This window comes from Erpetoichthys calabaricus, chromosome 10, assembly GCF_900747795.2.
Source record: "Erpetoichthys calabaricus chromosome 10, fErpCal1.3, whole genome shotgun sequence".
In the NCBI taxonomy this organism is placed as follows: Eukaryota; Metazoa; Chordata; class Cladistia; order Polypteriformes; family Polypteridae; genus Erpetoichthys; species Erpetoichthys calabaricus.
Window position 1 is genome coordinate 138,882,869 of NC_041403.2, and position 20,802 is coordinate 138,903,670.

A 20,802-nucleotide genomic window follows, 5' to 3' on the forward strand; every position below is an offset into this window, starting at 1 on the left:
GTCAGAAACTCGACTCAGTCATTGAAAGGTTTGGAGCAGCCACGCGTATAATTGATTTCCTGGCTGCAAAGTTGAGCAAATAAATACAGCACTGCTGTGCACAAAACCGAGTCCAAAACAGAACTGAGGGAATAGGGAAAAGGTGCAGGCTTTTAAAGGGGAAAACAGGAAGTGAGATCATAGGGGTCGGGCTAATGAAGGTCTTCAGTCATTGGCTCGAGCCCGGACGTGACATCACAGGGGCCAGAGCTGGCAAGGCCTCTTTCCATAGGCACGGTCCCGGAAGTGACGTCAAGAGATCCAGGTGGAATCTTCCATGAATGGTCTACAGCAGGGGTCCCCAACCCCCGGTCCGCAGCCCACTACCAGGCCGTGGCCGTCGAACAGCCGGCAACGGAGACTCACTCAGACTTTTCAGAACTCTTGGCGGGCGGGGCTTTGCAGCAGCGCAGACAGAGGAGAGAGACCGAGGTGAGAGAGTATTACAACAAAGTTATTTTTATGGTCCCGACAGTTTCCCCATATGACACGAGTCTATAGAAATCGCGTTACTACAAAGTACATTCAGCCGATGCTTTCATTACAACGAAGTGACCTTGAAATGCTTGAACGAATTATCCACAGAGCAGTTAGATCTGTGGTCACAGCTCAGTTGTGCATGTTTGCACAACGATCCCCAAACAGAAACATTGTAAAAAAAAAAAAATCTCTTTCTTCGAACTTTCCTCGTACTGTTTTTTTTTTTTTTTTTTTTGCTGTTTTTGTTTTCTGTGGTTTTCAGTGATACCTTTTGCTTATTGCTTGTCAACATTTGAAAAACATCCATTGTAATTTAACTCATTGTCACCCTCCTATAGAAACGGCAGACACGAAAGAAAGATAGCAGTGTTAATGTTTGTGATGTGCAATCTGTTGGAATGGCAAATGCAAAGCATATGTCTTTGTTATATGCAAAAAAAAAAAAAAGAAAAATCTCAGTGTTGCAAACGTGTGCGAACTGCTTCACAACTTAATAATAATAGAAATGTTATGTAAATTGTGTATAAAACTGCCCCCCTATTGACCGGTCCGTGGAAAAATTTGCATCTAATAAAGTAGTCCTTGCTGTCAAGAAGGTTGGGGACCACTGGTCTACAGGAAAGGGAGAAAAAGAGTTGTTGCACTCTGCCACATCCCAGTATGCCTCGGAACTGCCCTTACTCAAGCCCTTTAGCTGCCTCCCATCCGCACGTGTGTGACAATATATATATAATATACTGTATATGAAAATATATGTGTACAGTGAACCCTCGTTATCACGGTTAATCCGTTCCAGACTCTACCGTGATAAATTAATTTTCGTGAAGTAGGATTCTTTATTTATAAATCGAATATTTTCACAGTTAGAGTATAGAAAACCTGTTTACGACCTTCTAAATACGTTTTTTAACATTATTAGAGCCTTCTAGACATGAAATAACACCCTTTAGTCACCATTACACTCGTATTACCCAATATATTAGACAAAATAAGAGAAAATAAGACACATTAGACATTACAAATATCTTATTATTATTGTACTGTACATTTAATTACACACACACACACAGTTCTTACACACAACCACTAACCTATGAAGGCACAACCTTAGTAGGAGAGTGTTCAGGTGGTGCAGTATCTTCAGCAGGTGCGTCGTTTGCTTCTTCCGCTGAAGGAGTACTAGGAGTAGGCAGTGGGTGTCTAGGTGCGCGGCTAAAGAACATCTTGATAGGCAGTTGCTGGCGCTGTCTTTTCATATGCGTGAGGAGGCTTTTGTAGGGTATTGCCATCTTTGATCATATCCAAGAGTTTCACCTTCTCCTGGATGGTAAGCATCTTCTTCCGGCGCTTAGTTTTATTGTCAGAAGGCTTAGAAAAAGCAGCACGTTTAGGAGCCATCTTGGGGCTTAGATAAAAGTTCTCAGAAAGCGCATGCATATCGACGTAAGTGTGTATGAGAAAAAATCGCGATAGAGTGAAGCCACGAAAGTCGAAGCATGATATAGCGAGGGATCACTGTATATAAAAAGATATCGAAGAAGATGATCCAATGTGGCAACCCCTAACGGGAGCAGCCGAAAGAACAAGATATATGTACAGTATAAATATATGTATGTATATATGTGTATATATATATATATGTATATATATATATATATATATATATATATATATATATATATATATATATATATATATATGTGTGTATGTATATATATATATATATATATATATATATATAATATCCATATTACTAACCGAGAATGGTAAACCGGATGGCATGGACGCGGGTACACGGCGATGGGACCATGAGACGTACTGCGCAGGCGCGAAGAGCAAGTCTCATAAACCGCAATCGAAGTCTTATCCACCGCGAACGAAGGACTCACGGCCCAAAAAACGAAACAGCTCAACGGACGTGAATGAGAAATGAAGCAACAAGGCGCCCATAGCTAACGACTACCGACACAGCCACGCCAAAAAGAGGATTCTGCGCTGCAGCCCGGATTCAAACGGAAGAGGCTACGGCGGCCCCACAGGTCCACAAAGATGGTACGAAAGGCGCAGGCGCCACCGCCATATTGTGCGTGGCACTACTGCGTAGTGAAGTAAGGAGTAATGTGCTGCTTGGGATTGTACAAACTGCTGAACGCTTTACACCGAATTCAAACACAATACAGCTCAACGATACAAACACGAGCTCACCTGGATAAGATCAATGAACGCAGGCGCCTACAACGCGCGTCTGAAACTGCGGAAGCACAGCAGACACGGGTTCAAAATGAACGGGCTCGACTGATGGATATACAAACACGAGCCCGGCTGGATAAAATCAATGTACGCAGGCACCTACAACGCGCGTCTGAAATGCCGCAAGCAAAGCGGGCACGCGTCCAAGACGAATGAGCTCATCATATAAGAGCTCACCCATCAAAAAACACTCAGTAATGTGGTACATACAGATCATGTGCTCTCAGCACATATAAAGCGTATAAGGACAATACGGAGAATGCGTTGCAGAGAAAAAAAGGCAGATAAGATATTATGAAAGCAGTGGAATTCGAAAGGCTCCAACAAACGATGGCGCAATACACATGCAGAGAAAGGTACAGAATATGAAAGCAGTTAAATCCACAAGTATTGTAGCGTCCCAGCCAGGTTGAGGGCTTTTTGGTTTTAAGTGACTGTTAGGTCCGATTGATGGAGGACGGAGTTCAGCACGGAAGACTGATAGCGGGGTATTGATTGATGCGGTAAGGGGGGACGTTGGAGAGGGTGCTAGAAAGTTGTGTTTGGAGTTAGGAAGTCGGCGATTGTTCAAGTAAAACTTTTGTGACATTTTATCATATCAGTCGCTACAGTATCAAAGAACAGATAGAAAAGATTGCATTACCGCAAACAAAAGGTGATTAATCATCAGACACAGGGGTAATTGAAAAAATAGCAGGACAAATCGAGGTCCGATATAAAAGACAAAGAGTAAACAACAAAGTCTTTTCGCATTTGCATCATTCAAAGCACAAAACGTAGATTTACACAATAATGGACCATACGCTATGAGAATCTGTAGTCCCGGAACAGTTTAAACAACAACAAGTTATATGTGATATTTTTCTGTGATTATTGTATAGTTGTCTGGAGGAGAGTGAGACAGCAGTTCACGTTTTGGTAGCAACATAACAATACATGCGAGTGTGTGTATGTGATTGTGTACATCTTCTTTTTCCATCTGCATAGTTGTACTGCCACATACAGAGTTGCATCACATGGTGAGGAGTAGGTGTCCTGTTACCTTGCCACCACAACAGTTGTGTCACTGTTGTGACAAGTAACAAAGGTGGCATCTTGACATGTGAAAATTTATCCAGGTTTGCAAATTTATACTGGTGTCTCCTTACTACTGGTGTACCCACACCACTTCAACAACTAGGCAAAAAAAAAGAAAATCCAGAATCTACAGTATATCAAACTAATTAATTTATTTGTGTGGTGGAATGTGTGCATCATTTATGCATAATGTACAGAGGAGCAGTATGTTCACAGATTTCTGAGCTGCAGACAACCACAGCTTGTAGGGTGCCAGAACAGAACTGAGAAATGCACAGTTGGTTTCACATTTGTTTAATTTATTATTCTCTTACCTGAAAGTTGAGTGCAACTCTTTTTTGATATTTTAAAAATTATTTAATTTGAAGATAATTTTTGTGTTTAAAATAAATTACACATCATTAATGCTGACAGCCAAGGCACTTGTGCTTCAGGGCTGTCTGTTCTCTTTTTCAAGTGGGGCACTTCCTTTGACAGACCACATTATATTTATTTTTGGCTGTTGATTGTTTACTACCTTTTCTAACATCATTGTACATGGAAACTTAAGTGTTTGAAAGTAATTGTGTCCTTGAATATGTGCTTGAAATACTTCTGTGCCACTTGAAGTAATAATAGCACAGAATTTCCACATCATGCTACCAAACAGCTTTGAAGAAAATACAATTTAAAAGGCAGCATAGAGATAATAAAGTAGCAACACAGGAGCACATTACACGTTCCTCCTGCCACACTGCTGATTACTCTACAGATTATTTCAGAAGTACTGTGCTAGTCTAAGAAACACACGTCATTACAAGCCATTTCTGTTTGGAGGATAAAGTTATCCTTTCACACCAGAGTCAAGACTAGCTTATCCCCCATCATATACAGTAAGATTGTGTTTTTGTTTTTTGTTTTTTTTGCTGCTGTCCCCATGATCTCTTAAACTTCCATTTGGTTTCCTGCTTAGAAAAATGATTGAAAAGCCCTGTGGTAGATATTTTGTAATTCATTCATGGTATTGTGTTAAAGCCTTTACTCTTAAAAATGCACACTACATTTTTTTATAGTGTAGCAACCGCAAAATATGGGAGCGCGATTCCTACACTTCACAACCTGACAGGGGAGTGAACGATATTTGAAGGTTATAATAGCATTACCATATTCGGTCCTCTGCCCCTCTTGTCCCTATGCACGCTCTTAAATAATTGGCAAAAAATAAAGTGCAACAGAAAGTGGGACTGATAAATATATTGACATTTGTCTGTTTACATTTACTTGCCCGGTGCCTAAGTGCTCATTAGTGAACCCCTTCCCCAGACACCCAAATCCTAACCCCCGGTTTGACACAGACAATAAAAAAAGTAAATAATAAAAAAAAACTGTTCTTTGAGAACACAAAAAGAAAGATTTAACTTAGTCCACATATAAGAAAACAATAAACCCTGCAGTTCAGTTCCTCCCGTGTGGCAGGAGGAAACACAACAGTCCTCTGGCGAAACGGCTTCTCCACAGACTATCATGAAGAAATGCAAACTCAGGGATCCGACTCACCAGATGGGAGCACCCTGAGAACACCAGTACCTGGCCTCTTCTTGGGATTCGTCACCTGATTATTTCTTCAGGGTGGCCAAAATTAGCAGACGTCCCTGGGTGAAGAACGATCCTGAATGATTCTTTGAGCGTGGATAGTTGCCACCTTGCCTTCAGCCTTTCCCTTCCTTTTTTCCTCTCCTTTTCCTTGATCTGCCATTTCCCTTAAAAAGAAAAAGTTTCCTGCCGAAACATCCTTGCCCCTCTCGGTTGTTATGGAAACCTCACGCCGGCAACATGCAGCTGGAATATTTACTAGACGGGGTCCTCCCAGCACTGGGACGTCACCAAAGCTGCCTGAAGGGCTATTTACAAACACCCTCCCAGCCAACATTATAAAGTGGCGGACAGTCCTGAAGGCTAATCCGACTGTCAAGTTATGTAGCCTTGCTACAATAGAAAATGAGAATTTATTAATCATTGAGAGAGAATGCATTACGTTTACCCCACAAAATAAAAACCTACACCAGACTTTTTTAGATCAGTTAAATAAAGTTATTATATGAACACTAGAATCTCTGAAGCCTACAAAAAATTTGTAATCCCAGCCCACCTTAAATTCCTTTTGTTTTGCAAATGTGCCGATCAGCACAAGCAGCCTGCTATCCTATCCCCTCCAACTAAACCCTCGATGGAGCTGAATCTCTCCAAGCTCAAGTGTGTATATCTGCGTGTAAGGTGCCTGGAGCTGTATAGGGTAAATAATATATCGTTATTTGGAATTAATGCATTTCATGTGTGTTCCATATCTACAACGATCTGTGTAAGTTTAGTATGAAAGGAAATGCGAGGCAAGAAGTGAACACATACCTAAAGCAGAAACTTTTTCCATGTTATACTAATAATGATGTGAAATATGTAATGTGTGAAGACTTTAGTCCAGATATCGAATAAACATGTGCACTTTTCTTCAAGAATATAACCAAAGTAAAAAATAGAAAATCATTCAACTTACATGTTACTGTCAATGAGTTAAAAACCCAAGCTCAAATGTCAATCTACAGAAAATTGATATGTATTCTGGGATGGTGCAGAAGTAAGAACTGCTGTTTAATAACCAAAAGTTTCCGGGTTCAAGACCAGGCGCTCCGCATTTTGAGTAGTGAGCTACTATTATTATTATTACTATAATAAAAACATACATTTCATTTGAGTCTGTAACACCCAGTGTAAATTTTGGCTACTTGTAAAAGTTAGCGCTTTTTTTTTTTGTTTTATTCTGTCAGTGGTACAACGAACTAGCCTTTCCCTCTCTGAGCTGATGACGTTTATCTCCATTCTTTTCACAAGATTAGCAATGACCACAATTGCTGCTGTGGTTGATGCCTGCTCAGATTTATTTGTTGTACTGGCAATCAAAGATACGATGTCCCGTGACTGCTATCACACTATGCCTGCTCAGATTTATTTGTTGTACTGGCAATCAAAGATACGATGTCCCGTGACTGCTATCACACTATCATGCGGCATTTGACAACAAAGACACCCATGCAGAACGTGTAAAAAACAACAGGTTTGCTGCAATTTCGGACGTCTGGCAACGTTTTGTTGAGAGCTGTGTTTTGAGTTACAACCCAAGGGCAAAGACTTTCTGAGTCTGTGGTCATAAAGCTTATGGAGCCATTTCTGAACAAAGGCACTTTCACTGGCTAATAGACTGCTGCACCACAACACAACTCTCCTTGGCAGCAGAAGTAAAATGGGACTTCCACCTGCAATTAAAGTCACTTTAGTTCGCAAGCAATTTTCCATGCTTGTGTTTAGATTTAGCACTGCCATGCTGACAGTGTATGCACCAAAAAAGAAGTCTGTCTGCATTTTCAGCACCATAACGCAGAGTTGCATTTTCAAAACGTTTCATTTTGTATGAATGTGTGTGTGCATGTAAGAGAGAGGCAGAGACAGATTTGATCTCGTTGAAGTGGTTACTGGAGTATAAAATAAACACGTTTGCAAAAGTATAACAAAACAAGTGTGCTTTTATTCAAAAACAAAACTGAATAACAGAAAATTCAAGTGACAACAAGAGACCAAGAAAACATAATTCACGAGCGTTGGTTTGTCTGCTTATATCCCTTCGGCGATATCTTTTGCAATTCGCCAAAATTTACTCTGGGTGTTACAAACTCAAATCAAATTTATGTTTTTTATTATATTACAGTAATAATAATAGCAGCACACTACAAAAAAGGCAGAGCGGCCGTTCTCGAACCCAGAACCTTATGGTTATAAGGCAACAGTTCTTACCTCTGCACCATCCAAGAACACATATCAACTTTCTCTCGAATAACATTTGAGCTTGGGTTTTTACTTTGGTTGTATTTTTGAATAACTAGGGGGCTTCACCCACTGCTCGCTTCGCTTGCCCACCCCCAGGTTTGGTTTACCGGATATACAATTTAAAGAGATTGTTATTTTCATGGGAATTGTTACATATGCATTATTTTCACTGTTACTTTAAAACTTTTGTAAAAACAATACTTGCCCTTTATTTCCGGCCCCGGACATGGTTAAATCTTTCTTGCAGGACGTATAACACTGCTTGTGTTGTGAAGAGGGGCGGCTGAACACACGCTAAGGAGATGCCGTCGGATCATCTGCTGTCTTTCTGTTGCTGCTGCTGGCAAGCTGTGTGTTCTTTATGTTGCGCTGTATGCCGATCATTTTAAAGCCTGTACAACAGCTGTCCTTTTGCCACTTCGCGTCTCTCCCGCTCGTGTTGTGAAAGGGGGGGCTGAACGCAAGCTAAGGAGAAACGGTTGACTCATCTGCTGGCTTCCTGCTGCTGCTGCTGGCAAGCTGTGTGTTCTGCTTGTCGCTTGTTGTTTTAAGAGCTGGGAGCACATGATGTCTGTCTGCCAAAAGCATTCCAACATCTGCTTGATTAGATGTCCGTGAACTTGTTTTAAATGTTGTCTCACTGCCTTGTCTCACGTGACGTTTAAGTGTCTCTCGCAGGATGTCAAATTGTCTTCCGGGAAGATCACATCTCATCTCCCTAGTCTCCCTCCCAGGATTTTTTTTTTATAATAGAGAGAGTGCACATGATTATTTGATATTTGGACTAAAGTCTTCACACATTATACACTTCATGTCATTATTAGTATAACATGGAAGAAGTTTCTGTTTTAGGTATGTTTTCAGCATTTCTTGCCTCACATTTCCTTTCATCCTATACTTGCACAGATCATTGTAGACACGGAACACAGATGAAATACATGTATTCTAAATAACGATATATTATTTACCCTATACAATTCCAGGCACCTCACATGCAGATAAAGAGCCTTGAGCTGGGAAAACTTTTTTGCCTGAGTTGAACTCCGTTGGTGGGAGTGGAATGGGATAGCAGGCTGATTGCTGCTTGTGCTGATCAATGCATTTACAGTACAAAACAAAAGATGCTGATGGAGAGGTGCAAAGGAATTTAAGGTGACGCGGGATTATGAGTTTTTTCATAAGTTTCATAGATTCTAGTGTTAACCAAATAAAAATTTTCATGCTTTGCATTTTGAAACATACATTAATGGTGGCAAGTTACTGCACAACAGTACATCATGATGAAAAAAAAATAAACAGGGAAACAATGGAGTATTGTTTTATGACTGAAGAATAAAAAAATGAAAAACTTAATGATCTTATGAATTCCTATTTTCTATTTACTTTTTAGTTTTTGTATAAACTTCTTTTTCCTTTTTACAGTAATTTCCAAAATCATAGCATTAATAGTTAAATAAAAAATAAAGTGATTTAAAATCCACAGCATTATGCATAAATGTAATTGATGCTGTGATCTAATCAGATAAAGACATAGAATACATAAAAATAGCTGCAACATGTTATGTCCCCCATGCTTCCCTGTTTCCTTGGTGGTGCTTCAAGCATGTGACCTATCAGATAATGCAACAGGAACACATATGATATGAACTCAATCCCACCATCTCTCGCCATTCTGACTTCAGTTTAATCCAGTACTCTCCTTACTCAGTGCAGTTACACAAATTTAAAAATATAATATCATAACGACAAAGTACAAAATAATTTTTGTAAACAAAAATATAAATCTCTGACAACAGGTGTCCTAGAAAACAGACACTGAGACACTGACATCAAGTAACAGGACCAACAACCAGACACACCAAATAGAGGGGCAATCTCCAGAAATGCAAGTACAAAAGAAATATAACTGTATTGTGCAAAAAAAAAAAAAAAAAGTTAAATATTAATAAAAGCATTTCAGGTGCATTCCATCCAAAACCCAAAAACGTGATCAATAGGTAGTGCGGATAAAGCATTCTTTAAAATTTTAATAAAAAAAACAAAATTGCAATTAAATATTCCCCTTTTTCCTTCTTAATCAGGATTAAAACAAAAAAAGAGCAGCCCTAGGTCATCTTTTAATTACAGAGCAGCTTTAGCTGCTATCACCCTCTTGGAGCTCTTGTCCCAAGTCGATGATCTACCGCGAAAACAGAAAAATCATTCAGACTAGCCTGGGTGACATATGTAGTCAATTTGGGATACCACCAGGTATTGCACTGTGCTTCACCCACCACCTGTTATCTGCATGTGCCACATTTCAAATGGCCTGTGTGTGAACATCCGTGACCCCATGCCAGTATGCATCATGGAAAGCTATTCTGCACCACTGAATATTTGCACACTACGTGTCAATCAACTGCCAGTACCTCTGCTTTGCAAAGCATCTGCCCCACAGTGGCATACTTGTTCCTTCTCCAAAACGCTACCTGAAGACAAAAGATACCCAAGAACAGACACACAAACCTCCTCACCTTTCAGCAATTAGACAGCATTTCTGCTACAACACAAAACCTTTCAGGTCTAGTAAGTAATTTAGCAAACTATTTTAAAGCATATAATTACCAGTTAATAAAAAAAATTATAACCAAATCTGTAAAGCACTTCTTCATAAAATCACTCCTTTAAATATAACAAGACCATGACAATATAAAGTCCTATCACTCAAGAATTGAGACATGGCCTACTAACACAGGTGAAGGCTGACGGAACAGAACAGTTGTAATGACTGTTTTGGCCTTGTCTTTGACCAAAATGCTGTAGTATCAAACGTGGACAAATGTGCCTTATTAGTTGCTGTAATCGGGTATGTTAGACCAAAGTATTGGGTTTTCAGCCTGGATTGAAATGTTTATACCAGTGGAGCATCCCTTACACTGACAGATTATTCACTGGTGTTAAACCCATTTTAGCTAAAGGCCCAGCTTCCCACAGTAGTTTTACTTGACCATGGAACTTTTAGAAGATAACCTGAACCCCCCACTATCAGAATATCTAAAACTCTGTGTTAGAGGAAGGATTTGAAATAAAATAGAAGTCAATACAGGAGTGTTATGTTTGTACTCCTATTTTTATTAATGGCTGTTGCCGCAGTATTTTGAAATACTTGAAAAACTACAAATAGAGCGATTTGACATTTGAAATAAATTCATGAATGAACTTCTTGTTCTGAATACTAAGAAAATGCCTTCATTTTCCTATATTTTTCTGTAAAAGTAGGTTCTGGATAACACAGTACTGCATTTCATAAAATGGATTAGTGTCAACAATAACTCCTAAGTTGTGGGCTGATTAAGCTACATTAATATTCAGACCTTGAGGGATAAAATATGACGGTGATGTAATGCTGGACTTTCTCTCTCTGACATGCTAGCCTTAATTTCTTTCAGTCACGAATTATTGAGCAGAAGTGTGTCGAGAAACGATACTGGGGCTCCTCCATACCAACAGCAATGCACCCTTCTAGTGCCTCACTGCGACTGCTTTCTTATCATTAGCCAAGTCAGAAGTGTTCTTCTTTTCTTGTAATTCTTTGTGTGTATTTGGAGGAGTTGGTGTTTGTTTGTTTTTTAAATTCTGTAAAAAGCTACATTTTCATCTTGGGACAAATAACATTCTGTCTATCTATATCTCTGGCATTGTCTCTCAACCTACCTACCTACAATATTTTTTCCACATTTAAAGACCATTACAGTCGCTGCTGTAATTCAGTGGTTCTCAAGTTCAGTCCTGGAGGCCCTCAACACTACAGGTTTTCATCTCTAACCAATTTCTTTATTTAATGGGCTCCCTACATTAATTAAGCAAGATGTTAGTTACTTCCCAGTTTGTGTTTTTCGTATCATTTCCGAAGTTGCAAACTGATAATGTTGTTTACTGAAGACATTTTATGATTATTTATGACATTATTTTGACATTATTTACATTAAATACTAAAATAGCCCCTCTTTAGCAGTGAGTGTTGTTTGCCCTGGTGACTGCTGCACTTGTCATTTATTGTGAGTATGCAGATATAATTAAGTGAGCAAACTCCACAGAACAAGTAAATTAAAAAGAAAATCACAAAGTTCAGCATAGAAAGATACAGCAAAAAAGGAAATATTTCTTAATTTCATTTAAATGCAAATCTGACACTAAAGCACTTTTCTGAATGCAAAGGAGATTCAGGAATTGCTCAGGAGACTCTGGTCTTTTGATGTGTGCAGCAAGCTGCTGGAGATGTTCTGTCAGTCCAAAGTAGCCAGCATGATTTTCTACGCTGCAGTCTCCTGGGGAAGCAACTTGAACTCAAAAGAAGCACAATGCCTGCACAAATTTATGAGAAAAGCCTGTTCCATGACAAGGCGAACACTGCACACACTAGAACCTGTTGTGGAAAAGAGGATGATGGCAAAACTGGATGCCGTCATGAAAAATCCCCTCCATCCCTTCAAAGGACAGCTAATTAAACAATGAAATTGATTAAAAATTAAAGTAAAATCTCTAATATGAAACTGGTGTCAGAAAGACGCTATATTGCGCCCAACCCGGCACAGACTTGACACAGGAGGCACGTATAAAATACAAAGATTTTATTATTCTTCACCCGTGGGCGCACATCTTCCCCGTGACCCACAGGCAATACACAGTCCCAAGCACTAATAACCACCAGTACAAGCACTTTTCTTCTCCTTGGCACCACCACTCCTCTCTAGCAACCTTGTCCTCCTCCACCCGACTCTGGCCCTTTGAGTGGTGGTCGCTGGCTCCTTTTATAGGTCACCTGGAAGTGCTCCAGGTGTTTGATCACCGAGTTCCGGCTGCACTTCCAGGTGTGATGAATCTGTTGCCCACACGGGCTCAGGAGTCCCAAACACAGCACCCCCTGGCGGTACCAGCGGGACCCAACAGGGCTGTCCCCAACTCCAATTCCCAGGGAGCCCTGTGGGAAACCGAGGCACTACTTCAGCCCAAGGGGGCGGCCATCTAGCGTCCAGGGGGAGGTATTGCACTGTCCAGGGCTGCTCCCCCTGAATATAGTGAGTAGAGGCGTCCCGGCTGGGCATGGACACCAGCCGACTGCCACACTGGTCAAAACAAAAACCTGCAGCCACAGTGGGGCAAAGCAGGACTGAACTTGAAAACCACTGCTCTGTTTTAACTCATTGAAACTATCAGTCTATCATCAGTATGAGAAAAATTGCTTGGTCTGAACAAAACGGTAAAGCTAAGAAACTAGCAAGGGTGAATATCGCTTTGAATGATTACTTCCAACATCATTGGAAACTGGAAGTGAAATATTTATTAGATATTCACCAGTTTCAACAGAAGTACCCTTTGAGACCAGTGGAAGAATAAGGCTGGACCAATCAAGCAAAAAGTAAAAGAGCAATACAGAAATAAAATGGGCCAAACTGTTTGCATGCACCTCTGTTTTATTTCCATTAAATCATTAGATCTAGAAGAAGATTTTTCTTCTTTCTTCTTCTTCTTTCAGCTGCTCTCGTTAGGGGTTGCCACAGCGGATCATCCTTTTCATTTCTTTCTGTCCTTTGCATCTTGCTCTTTTACACGCATCACCTGCATGTCTTCTCTCACCACATCCATAAACCTTCTCTTAGGCCTTCCTGTTTTCCTTTTTCCTGGCAGCTCTCCTCTGCACATGTCCAAACCAACGCAATCTCGCCTCTCTGACTTTGTCTCCCAATCGTCCAACCTGAGCTGACCCTCTAATGTTCTCATTTCTATTCCTGTCCATCCTTGTCATACCCAATGCAAATCTTAACATCTTTAACTCTGCCACCTCCAGCTCTGTCTCCTGCTTTCTGGTCAGTGCCACCGTCTCCAACCCATATAACATAGCTGGTCTCACTACCATCCTGTAGACCTTCCCTTTCACTCTTGCTGATACCACCACACTTCTCCACCTATTCCACCCTGCCTGCACTCTTTTTCACCTCTCTTCCACACTCCCCGTTACTCTGTGCTGTTGATCCCAAGTATTTAAACTCATCCACCTTCACCAACTCTTCTCCATGCATCCTCACCATTCCACTGACCGCCCTCTCATTTACACACATGTATTCTGTCTTCTTCTTACTGACCTTCACTCCTTTCCTTTCCAGAGCATATCTCCACTTCTCCAGGGTCTCCTCAACCTTCTCCCTACTATCGCTACAGATCACAATGTCATCAGCAAACATCATAGTCCACAGGGACTCCTGTCTAATCTCATCTGTCAACCTGTCCATCACCATTGCAAATAAGAAAGGGCTCAGAGCCGATCCCTGATGTAATCCCACCTCTACCTTGAATGCATCCGTCGCTCCTACCGCAGACCTCACCACTGTCACACTTCCCTCGTACATATCCTGTACAACTCTTACGTACTTCTCTGCCACTCCCGACTTCCTCATACAATACCACAGCTCCTCTTGAGGCACCCTGTCATATGTAGCATTTTTAGCATTTTGAAATATTTTTTGTTGCTTATATCTTTTTTGCACTCAAATACACTTCTTAACCTTTTACAAATGAATAAGTGATATCCCTGTTGTAATCAAAATCCATAATGGATTTGAAAATTCTTCTAATTGCTGCAGGAGTGTGGACTCAAATCCTGGACCAGTCACTTTGTGCAATGTTTGTACAGTCCTACCATGTCTGTCTTGATTCTTCTGTATGTCCTTTGGCTTCCCTTAAACATTGTGAGGATGTGTATGTGATGTTAATTTGCAACTCGAAAATGTAAGTGTGTGTGTGAATGTATGTATGTGTGTGTGTGCGCGCGCCCACCCGCCCAGGGGTGACTTGTCTGGCACACATTGAAATGGATTAAGAATATTTGAAAATTGTTGGATTAAAGGAGTTTGGCTATGATTAGATTCCCATTAGGTACTTAATAAAAATGAAGTAGTGTTTTTACATTATGACGTGATCTCCATTCACCATCAGCAAGCCCAAGAGTTGGCCCTTGTCAACTCTACCACTTTACATTCACTAAATGAATCAGAATTTGAACTATTAATGTGAATTTCACTTTATAGTTATCAGCAACAGACTGTTCTGTCACAGATAACTTAATAAAATCTAGGACTGGTGTAATTGTACACCGGTCCTAATGAGTGTTAAATGACTGTTGAATATGGAACTGACACAAAGAAAGATCTGTGCTCTACTGGCATTGCTTTTGAGATAGTTTGCAAGAAGTGGTACTTGTAGAGTATAAACAAAGTACTGGATCTCCATGGAATCTTCAGAGCTGTGCATTAAAGGTTCTTTTCAGGAAAAAGAACCCCCAAGATAACAGTAGGATTTGTTTTCTATTCAGTTGAGCATTCAGCCGTTTTTAGCATATTTCCAAAGTCAATCACCAGTTTATCAATACTGTACATACTGGCCATACTGAAGTGTATACAGCGATGTTCTATTCGCAAAATCTTTGCCTTTGCACTGCTATTCTACGGACATCATATTTTTATCTAGACTGTCAATGAAGAAACAACTCTTGTTTACCTTTTAGGTTACATTTTTTCAGATTATTTTGCATTCACAATTTTTATAATGTCCAGGCATATATTGAGTAAATCTCTGTTGCATTCTCTGTAACTGTACTGCAGTAACATCTATTTCTTTTGTTATTTTAGGTTTTGTTGTAAATGAATTTGTGACAAAAAGAAGCTGGTTTATCAAAGTAGTCTTTTATTGACACTTCTGTGTTATTTGTAGATATCCAAAAGAGCAACAGAATCTTATGGTGAACAATATTCTCCTTACTGGTGGAAATGTCTCCTACCCAGGAATAAGGGAGCGCCTTGAGAAGGAGCTTCTTGCCATTAGACCATTCCAGTCACAATTTCAGGTAAATGTCCTTCATCCTCCCATTGTCTTTTTTGAGTGTTTGAAAGTGTGAGTGTCCATGTGAAGTGTATCTGGTCTTTAAGGGTTGTGGTTGTAATTGTCAGCACTTGTTGTAGACATTCATTATGTACTTGTGGTGACTTTTGCAGGTACATTTGGCTTCCAATCCAATTCTAGATGGCTGGTATGGTGCACGTAATTGGGCTCTGCAGTATAAGGACCAGGACACAGGGTGGATTTCAAGGACCGAATATGAGGAAAAAGGTGGGGAATATCTGAAAGAACATGGAGCCTCCAATCTGTTCGTTCCTATACGCATCAGTAAACAGACTTCAAGACCTGCTGAGCAAAATAATATAGTGCCTTCAGCACCTAGCCTTGCCTCTGGTGGTGTAGAACTACTTGCTGCTGAATAACAAGAACAAGTGAAGTGGTGGGAGATTTTACCTTGAACATTCAATTGTCTAAAAGACCTGCTGAAGCTATGCAGGGTGTAATCCACTCCCTTGGAGTGGTAATGCGAACAGTAATACAGTGTGAGTGATGTAAGGGGAACATTCATTATGATCAGATGCACACAGTGCTTGTTGCATCTTCATTCTATCACCCTTTTTTATGAGTAGGGATCTCATTTTTTTAGTTTGAGGTTGCAGAGCTTTCACACATTCAGCTCACCTCTTGAAATCCTTTTGTTTTAAAATAAAAGTCTCCATATTGATCATTATTTTGCCACAACGTTTCACAGATAATGCAGCCTATGATGAGACAACATGTCCATTCTCCAAACCAGATCTGTTCCTTTTTTCTTTTTTCAAATTAGTCTTTGACTGTCATTGCTTATCTCTTACCTCTACAAAAAGTTGCACCTGAACACATTGGTTCAATTTACATGAAGACCTGTGTGGAAGACCAACATACTCACAGAAAGTACTAGAATGTCACATTGGACAATGATCACATGTTTTGACTTCAGGACCCAAGCTAGAGAGTTGCGACAGTTGACATGAACCACTGGTTATCAGCTCAGAGGGACAGGCCCTAGAGTCACACCCTCCGTTATGGCCTCTGTCTTTGACTACTTTGTGTTAACTGAGTGTGTCTGACTCAAGCAGCCATGACAGGAGTCTGGTCATCTTCAACCATGATCAGGTTCAATTACCCTAAGTTCTTGTCAATAAGCCGCGGCTTATCTAAGGAAAAAAGTTGTGAAAATGAAAAAATAGAATATCGGCTTATACATAAGTCCGGCTTATACATCCATCGCGGGGGTTGCGTTCCAGAGCCACCCGCGAAATAAGAATATCCGCGAAGTAGAAACCATATGTTTATATGGTTATTTTTATATTGTCATGCTTGGGTCACAGATTTGCGCAGAAACACAGGAGGTTGTAGAGAGACAGGACCGTTATTCAAACACTGCAAACAAACATTTGTCTCTTTTTCAAAAGTTTAAACTGTGCTCCGTGACAAGACAGAGATGACAGTTCCGTCTCACAATTAAAAGAATGCAAACATATCTTCGTCTTCAAAGGAGTGAAGCAAAAAAATCAATAGGGCTGTTTTTTCTTTTAAGTATGCGAAGCATCGCGGCACAAAGCTGTTGAAGGCGGCAGCTCACACCCCCTCCGTCAGGAGCAGACAAAGAGAGATAAAAAGTCAAAAATCAATACGTGCCCTTCGAGCTTTTAAGTATGCGAAGCACTGTGCAGCATGTCTTTTCAGGAATCAGCTTTACAAAAGATAGCAACGTGAAGATAATCTTTCAGCATTTTTAGACGAGCGTCCGTATCGTCTAGGTGTGCGAACAGCCCCCCTGCTCACACCCCCTATGTCAGGATCAGAGAAAGCGCAAGAGAGAGAAAGAGAAAAGTTGGGTAGCTTCTCAGCCATCTGCCAATAGCGTCCCTTGTATGAAATCAACTGGGCAAACCAACTGAGGAAGCATGTACCAGAAATTAAAAGACCCATTGTCCGCAGAAATCCGCGATATATATTTAAATATGCTTACATATAAAATCACAATTTAAATGACCGCTACGCGCTCGTGTTGACTCGGCGACACCCAGAGCAGAAAGAACGCGCTCCGGCCGCTCCAACCGCGCCATGCGGGGAGTGAGAGAGACGGCAATATCTCACACTCTCTCCCCCCTTAAAGAAATTAAATGGGCGCGAGTGAGACCACTGACCTCCCTCCCTTCTATTAGTTATAGGTTATAGTACGTTCGGCTTATCCATGAGTCCGGCTTATCTATGATACGATTTTATTTTAAAAATTCGTATGATTTTTGGTCTCCGGCTAATACATGAGTCCGGCTTATAGACAAGAACTTAGGGTACTATACATTTGCACAAGGAATGGTGCAGTTTTGACAGCATTCTAAAATCCCATACCGCATCCAAAATGGTGGGTTTTGTGGTTTTTGGGTTCAATCAATTTCAGTTCCTCTACTTGTTGTTAGGGGAAGTTTAACCTTGCTTTAGTTAACAGTGTTTCTGAAGCACCGTGTCAGGACTCACTTTTGGGACACAGGCTGCTGCCAGTGGTTGTAAGAGTGGGCCACCTAAGTAACAACACTGCGTAATATTTGTATCCATTTATTTCTGTGAATATAGAACATGGAAGGACCCACGCTCATACAATCGCACTCGATTCACCAATGGGGACCATCACCCTTACATTTGAGCTCATTTCATCAAGGGGGAAGCACTTTTGGGTCCTCAGTAAATTTAAAAATGTAAAACTGGCTCCCAAAGCAGTAACAGTTGAGAAACACTGCCTTATAATACTGCTTTTAATGGCTGGCCAGCCTAATGACATTATACAACAGGTGAATGCCCAACCATAGACTCTTCTTACATTTCCAAATTGAATGTAGGACATACACATTGTTCCTTGGGTGGATGTTCCTCCAACTAAGTAGATATGAGATGTCCTGGGGCCTGATCAGCCGTTGATGTACAGTGGTATACAACTGCTGCCTTGTACGACTGATACGCTGCTTGTATTGCCAAGAATTAGGAGTTTTCTTCAGGAATGACCTCAGTTTGAGCCAATCAAATATTCTCTTGCTCACCTTGCACATGTCTAGCAGTTTGTTTTCACTCTGTCCTTAGTTCCAACTTGGCCTTTAAACAAAAACACATTTATAGTACTTTTTCACTCTGGCCTTGTGAAGCTTTTAAGAAGAAATTTCCGTTTGACACAAGTTTCATAAGCTAAATCCATGAAAAATGGGCAGGAATCTTTTTCAGAATAAAGTGGACCATCCGCCTGCTGTGATTAAGCTTCTTAGCATGACTGTAGCAAGAAGACATTATAAACTGATGATCATCACAACGTGAACAGAGAAAATAAGAAATTTGTGCTTAGGTGGTCCGTGGAGCCATTTATTTGGTCAACATTGTCACCAAGTGGCCTAGAAAACTGTTTGTTATTATGGAAAAACTAGCTAACATAGCTGAAATACCCGGTGTTGCCCAGGAGGAAAATAAAGTGTTTTTTTTTTATTTTGTTTGAGAAAAATATAATTAAAAAAAAAAACACAACTTTAAAAATAAATTAACAATGAAGACTCACTCACGTGCTTGTCTAGCAGTCTTGTATGTAATCATCCAGTTGACCCTCGGAACTAGACAACTTTATTTAATTTCAAAAGCAACCGGGTCGGGGTGGTGCTCAAAAATAAATAGTCACCTCCAGTTCACCCTCTGGTGGTCGTTCCGACTGTCAACTGGATGATAACATGCATACAAGACTGCAAGATCACCCCCCACCCTACCCAGAAGGGAGTGGGTTAGGGTTGATTTCACCCTACAGTATTTTTAGTCAACCAATGAGAAACGTGTACCAAGTTTCATGAAGTGATGCTGGAACATACGTACTTTGACTTTTATACATGTAAATGAATAGGGAATAGCCGGCCACGGAGTCGGTGCTGTGTTATCACTCCAGAGTCTTGGGGTCTGGACACCATGTGGAGTTTCCTCTTCTATTAGAAGGATTTGCATGTTCGGCCCTGTTTGAGTGTGTCCTGTGATGAACTGGCAGTGTTGGTTTCGGCCTTGTACCTGATGCTTCCATAAAGTGCTGTGGTTTTCATTGATCATAAAAATTTGATTAAGTGGGTTTTGAAAATTGTTGGATGAAGTTTCGTCAAGTGTAAAGAATGATAAACATCAAATATACAATTCACCTGAGTGACATGTTCTTGCTTTCTGTGACATGGAATGTCATAGTAGAGATTTGACTAGTGCTTGCAAAGTGTAAGGAACAATAACAGCACCCAGACCCCACTAACTAACAATTTATTTATAGCACTGCTGCCTCATAACGTGATAGACTTGGGTTCAGTTCCTGCCTTAGCTACCATCTGCGTTGAGCTGGCATGTTCTGCCCACCCTGTTTCTCCAGATGCTTCAGCCATTATCATAATTGTGTGCAACTTGGGTTCACTGGCCCCTCTACACATATCCAATGAAAAGGGGAGTTTGTGTGGGCTGACATGTCTTCAGCAGTGGACTCGTGTCTCTGCCAGGGTTGGTCTCTACTCCAAGCCTGCCAGTTTACACACTGATCTCTTAAAAAAAAAAAAGGAGTAAAGATATGGATGAATGAATTCCCTGGGGGGTTTGCCAGCCTAAGTGATCCAAGAAGAATTGTAATTTTTCCATAGGAAAAAATTGGCTCCTGCAAATCCTCTACACTAAAGCTCATGGGTTAATATTTAACTCAAGTTTATGGAACTCCATACTGCTATTCATTTAACAAGATAAGTGTGCTAATGTATGTTAATGATGTAAGCTTGTGTGCTCTTTGGTGGCTGTGTGTTGAAAGAGCCTGATGTTTAGAACATATTCAGACACCTTCAATTTTTCCACATTTTATGTTGCCACCATGTGCTGAAGTCATTTAAATTCATTGTTCTCCTGATCAAGTAACACTCAATACCCCAAAAATGTCAAAGTAAAAACAGGATTTTAGATATTTTTACAAATGTATCAAAAATACAAAACTGAAATATCCCATATTTAGAACCTTTCCTTATGACACTTGAAATGTGTTAAGGTGGCTCCCATTCTTTTGATAATCATTAAGATGTTTCTGCACCTTGTTTGGAATCCACCTGTGGTCCATTCAGCTGACTAAACATGTTTAGGAATGGCACACCTCTGCCAATAGAAGGACCCACAGTCGGCAATTTGTCTCCGAGCAAAGACCAAGCC

General features: G+C 40.5%; 1 protein-coding gene across 1 annotated transcript in view; it reads left to right on the top strand.

The window, feature by feature from the left end:
• Positions 1-20,433, top strand: part of actr5 (actin related protein 5) — a 74,510-nt gene extending 54,077 nt beyond the window's left edge. The window contains exons 8-10 of the mRNA XM_051933273.1: positions 15,448-15,580; positions 15,729-16,728; positions 17,912-20,433. Of these exons, the coding sequence (XP_051789233.1) occupies positions 15,448-15,580; positions 15,729-15,995 (400 nt within the window). The 3' untranslated portion in view covers positions 15,996-16,728; positions 17,912-20,433. The remainder of the gene's footprint in view (positions 1-15,447; positions 15,581-15,728; positions 16,729-17,911) is intronic.
• The last annotated feature ends 369 nt before the right edge of the window (positions 20,434-20,802 follow it).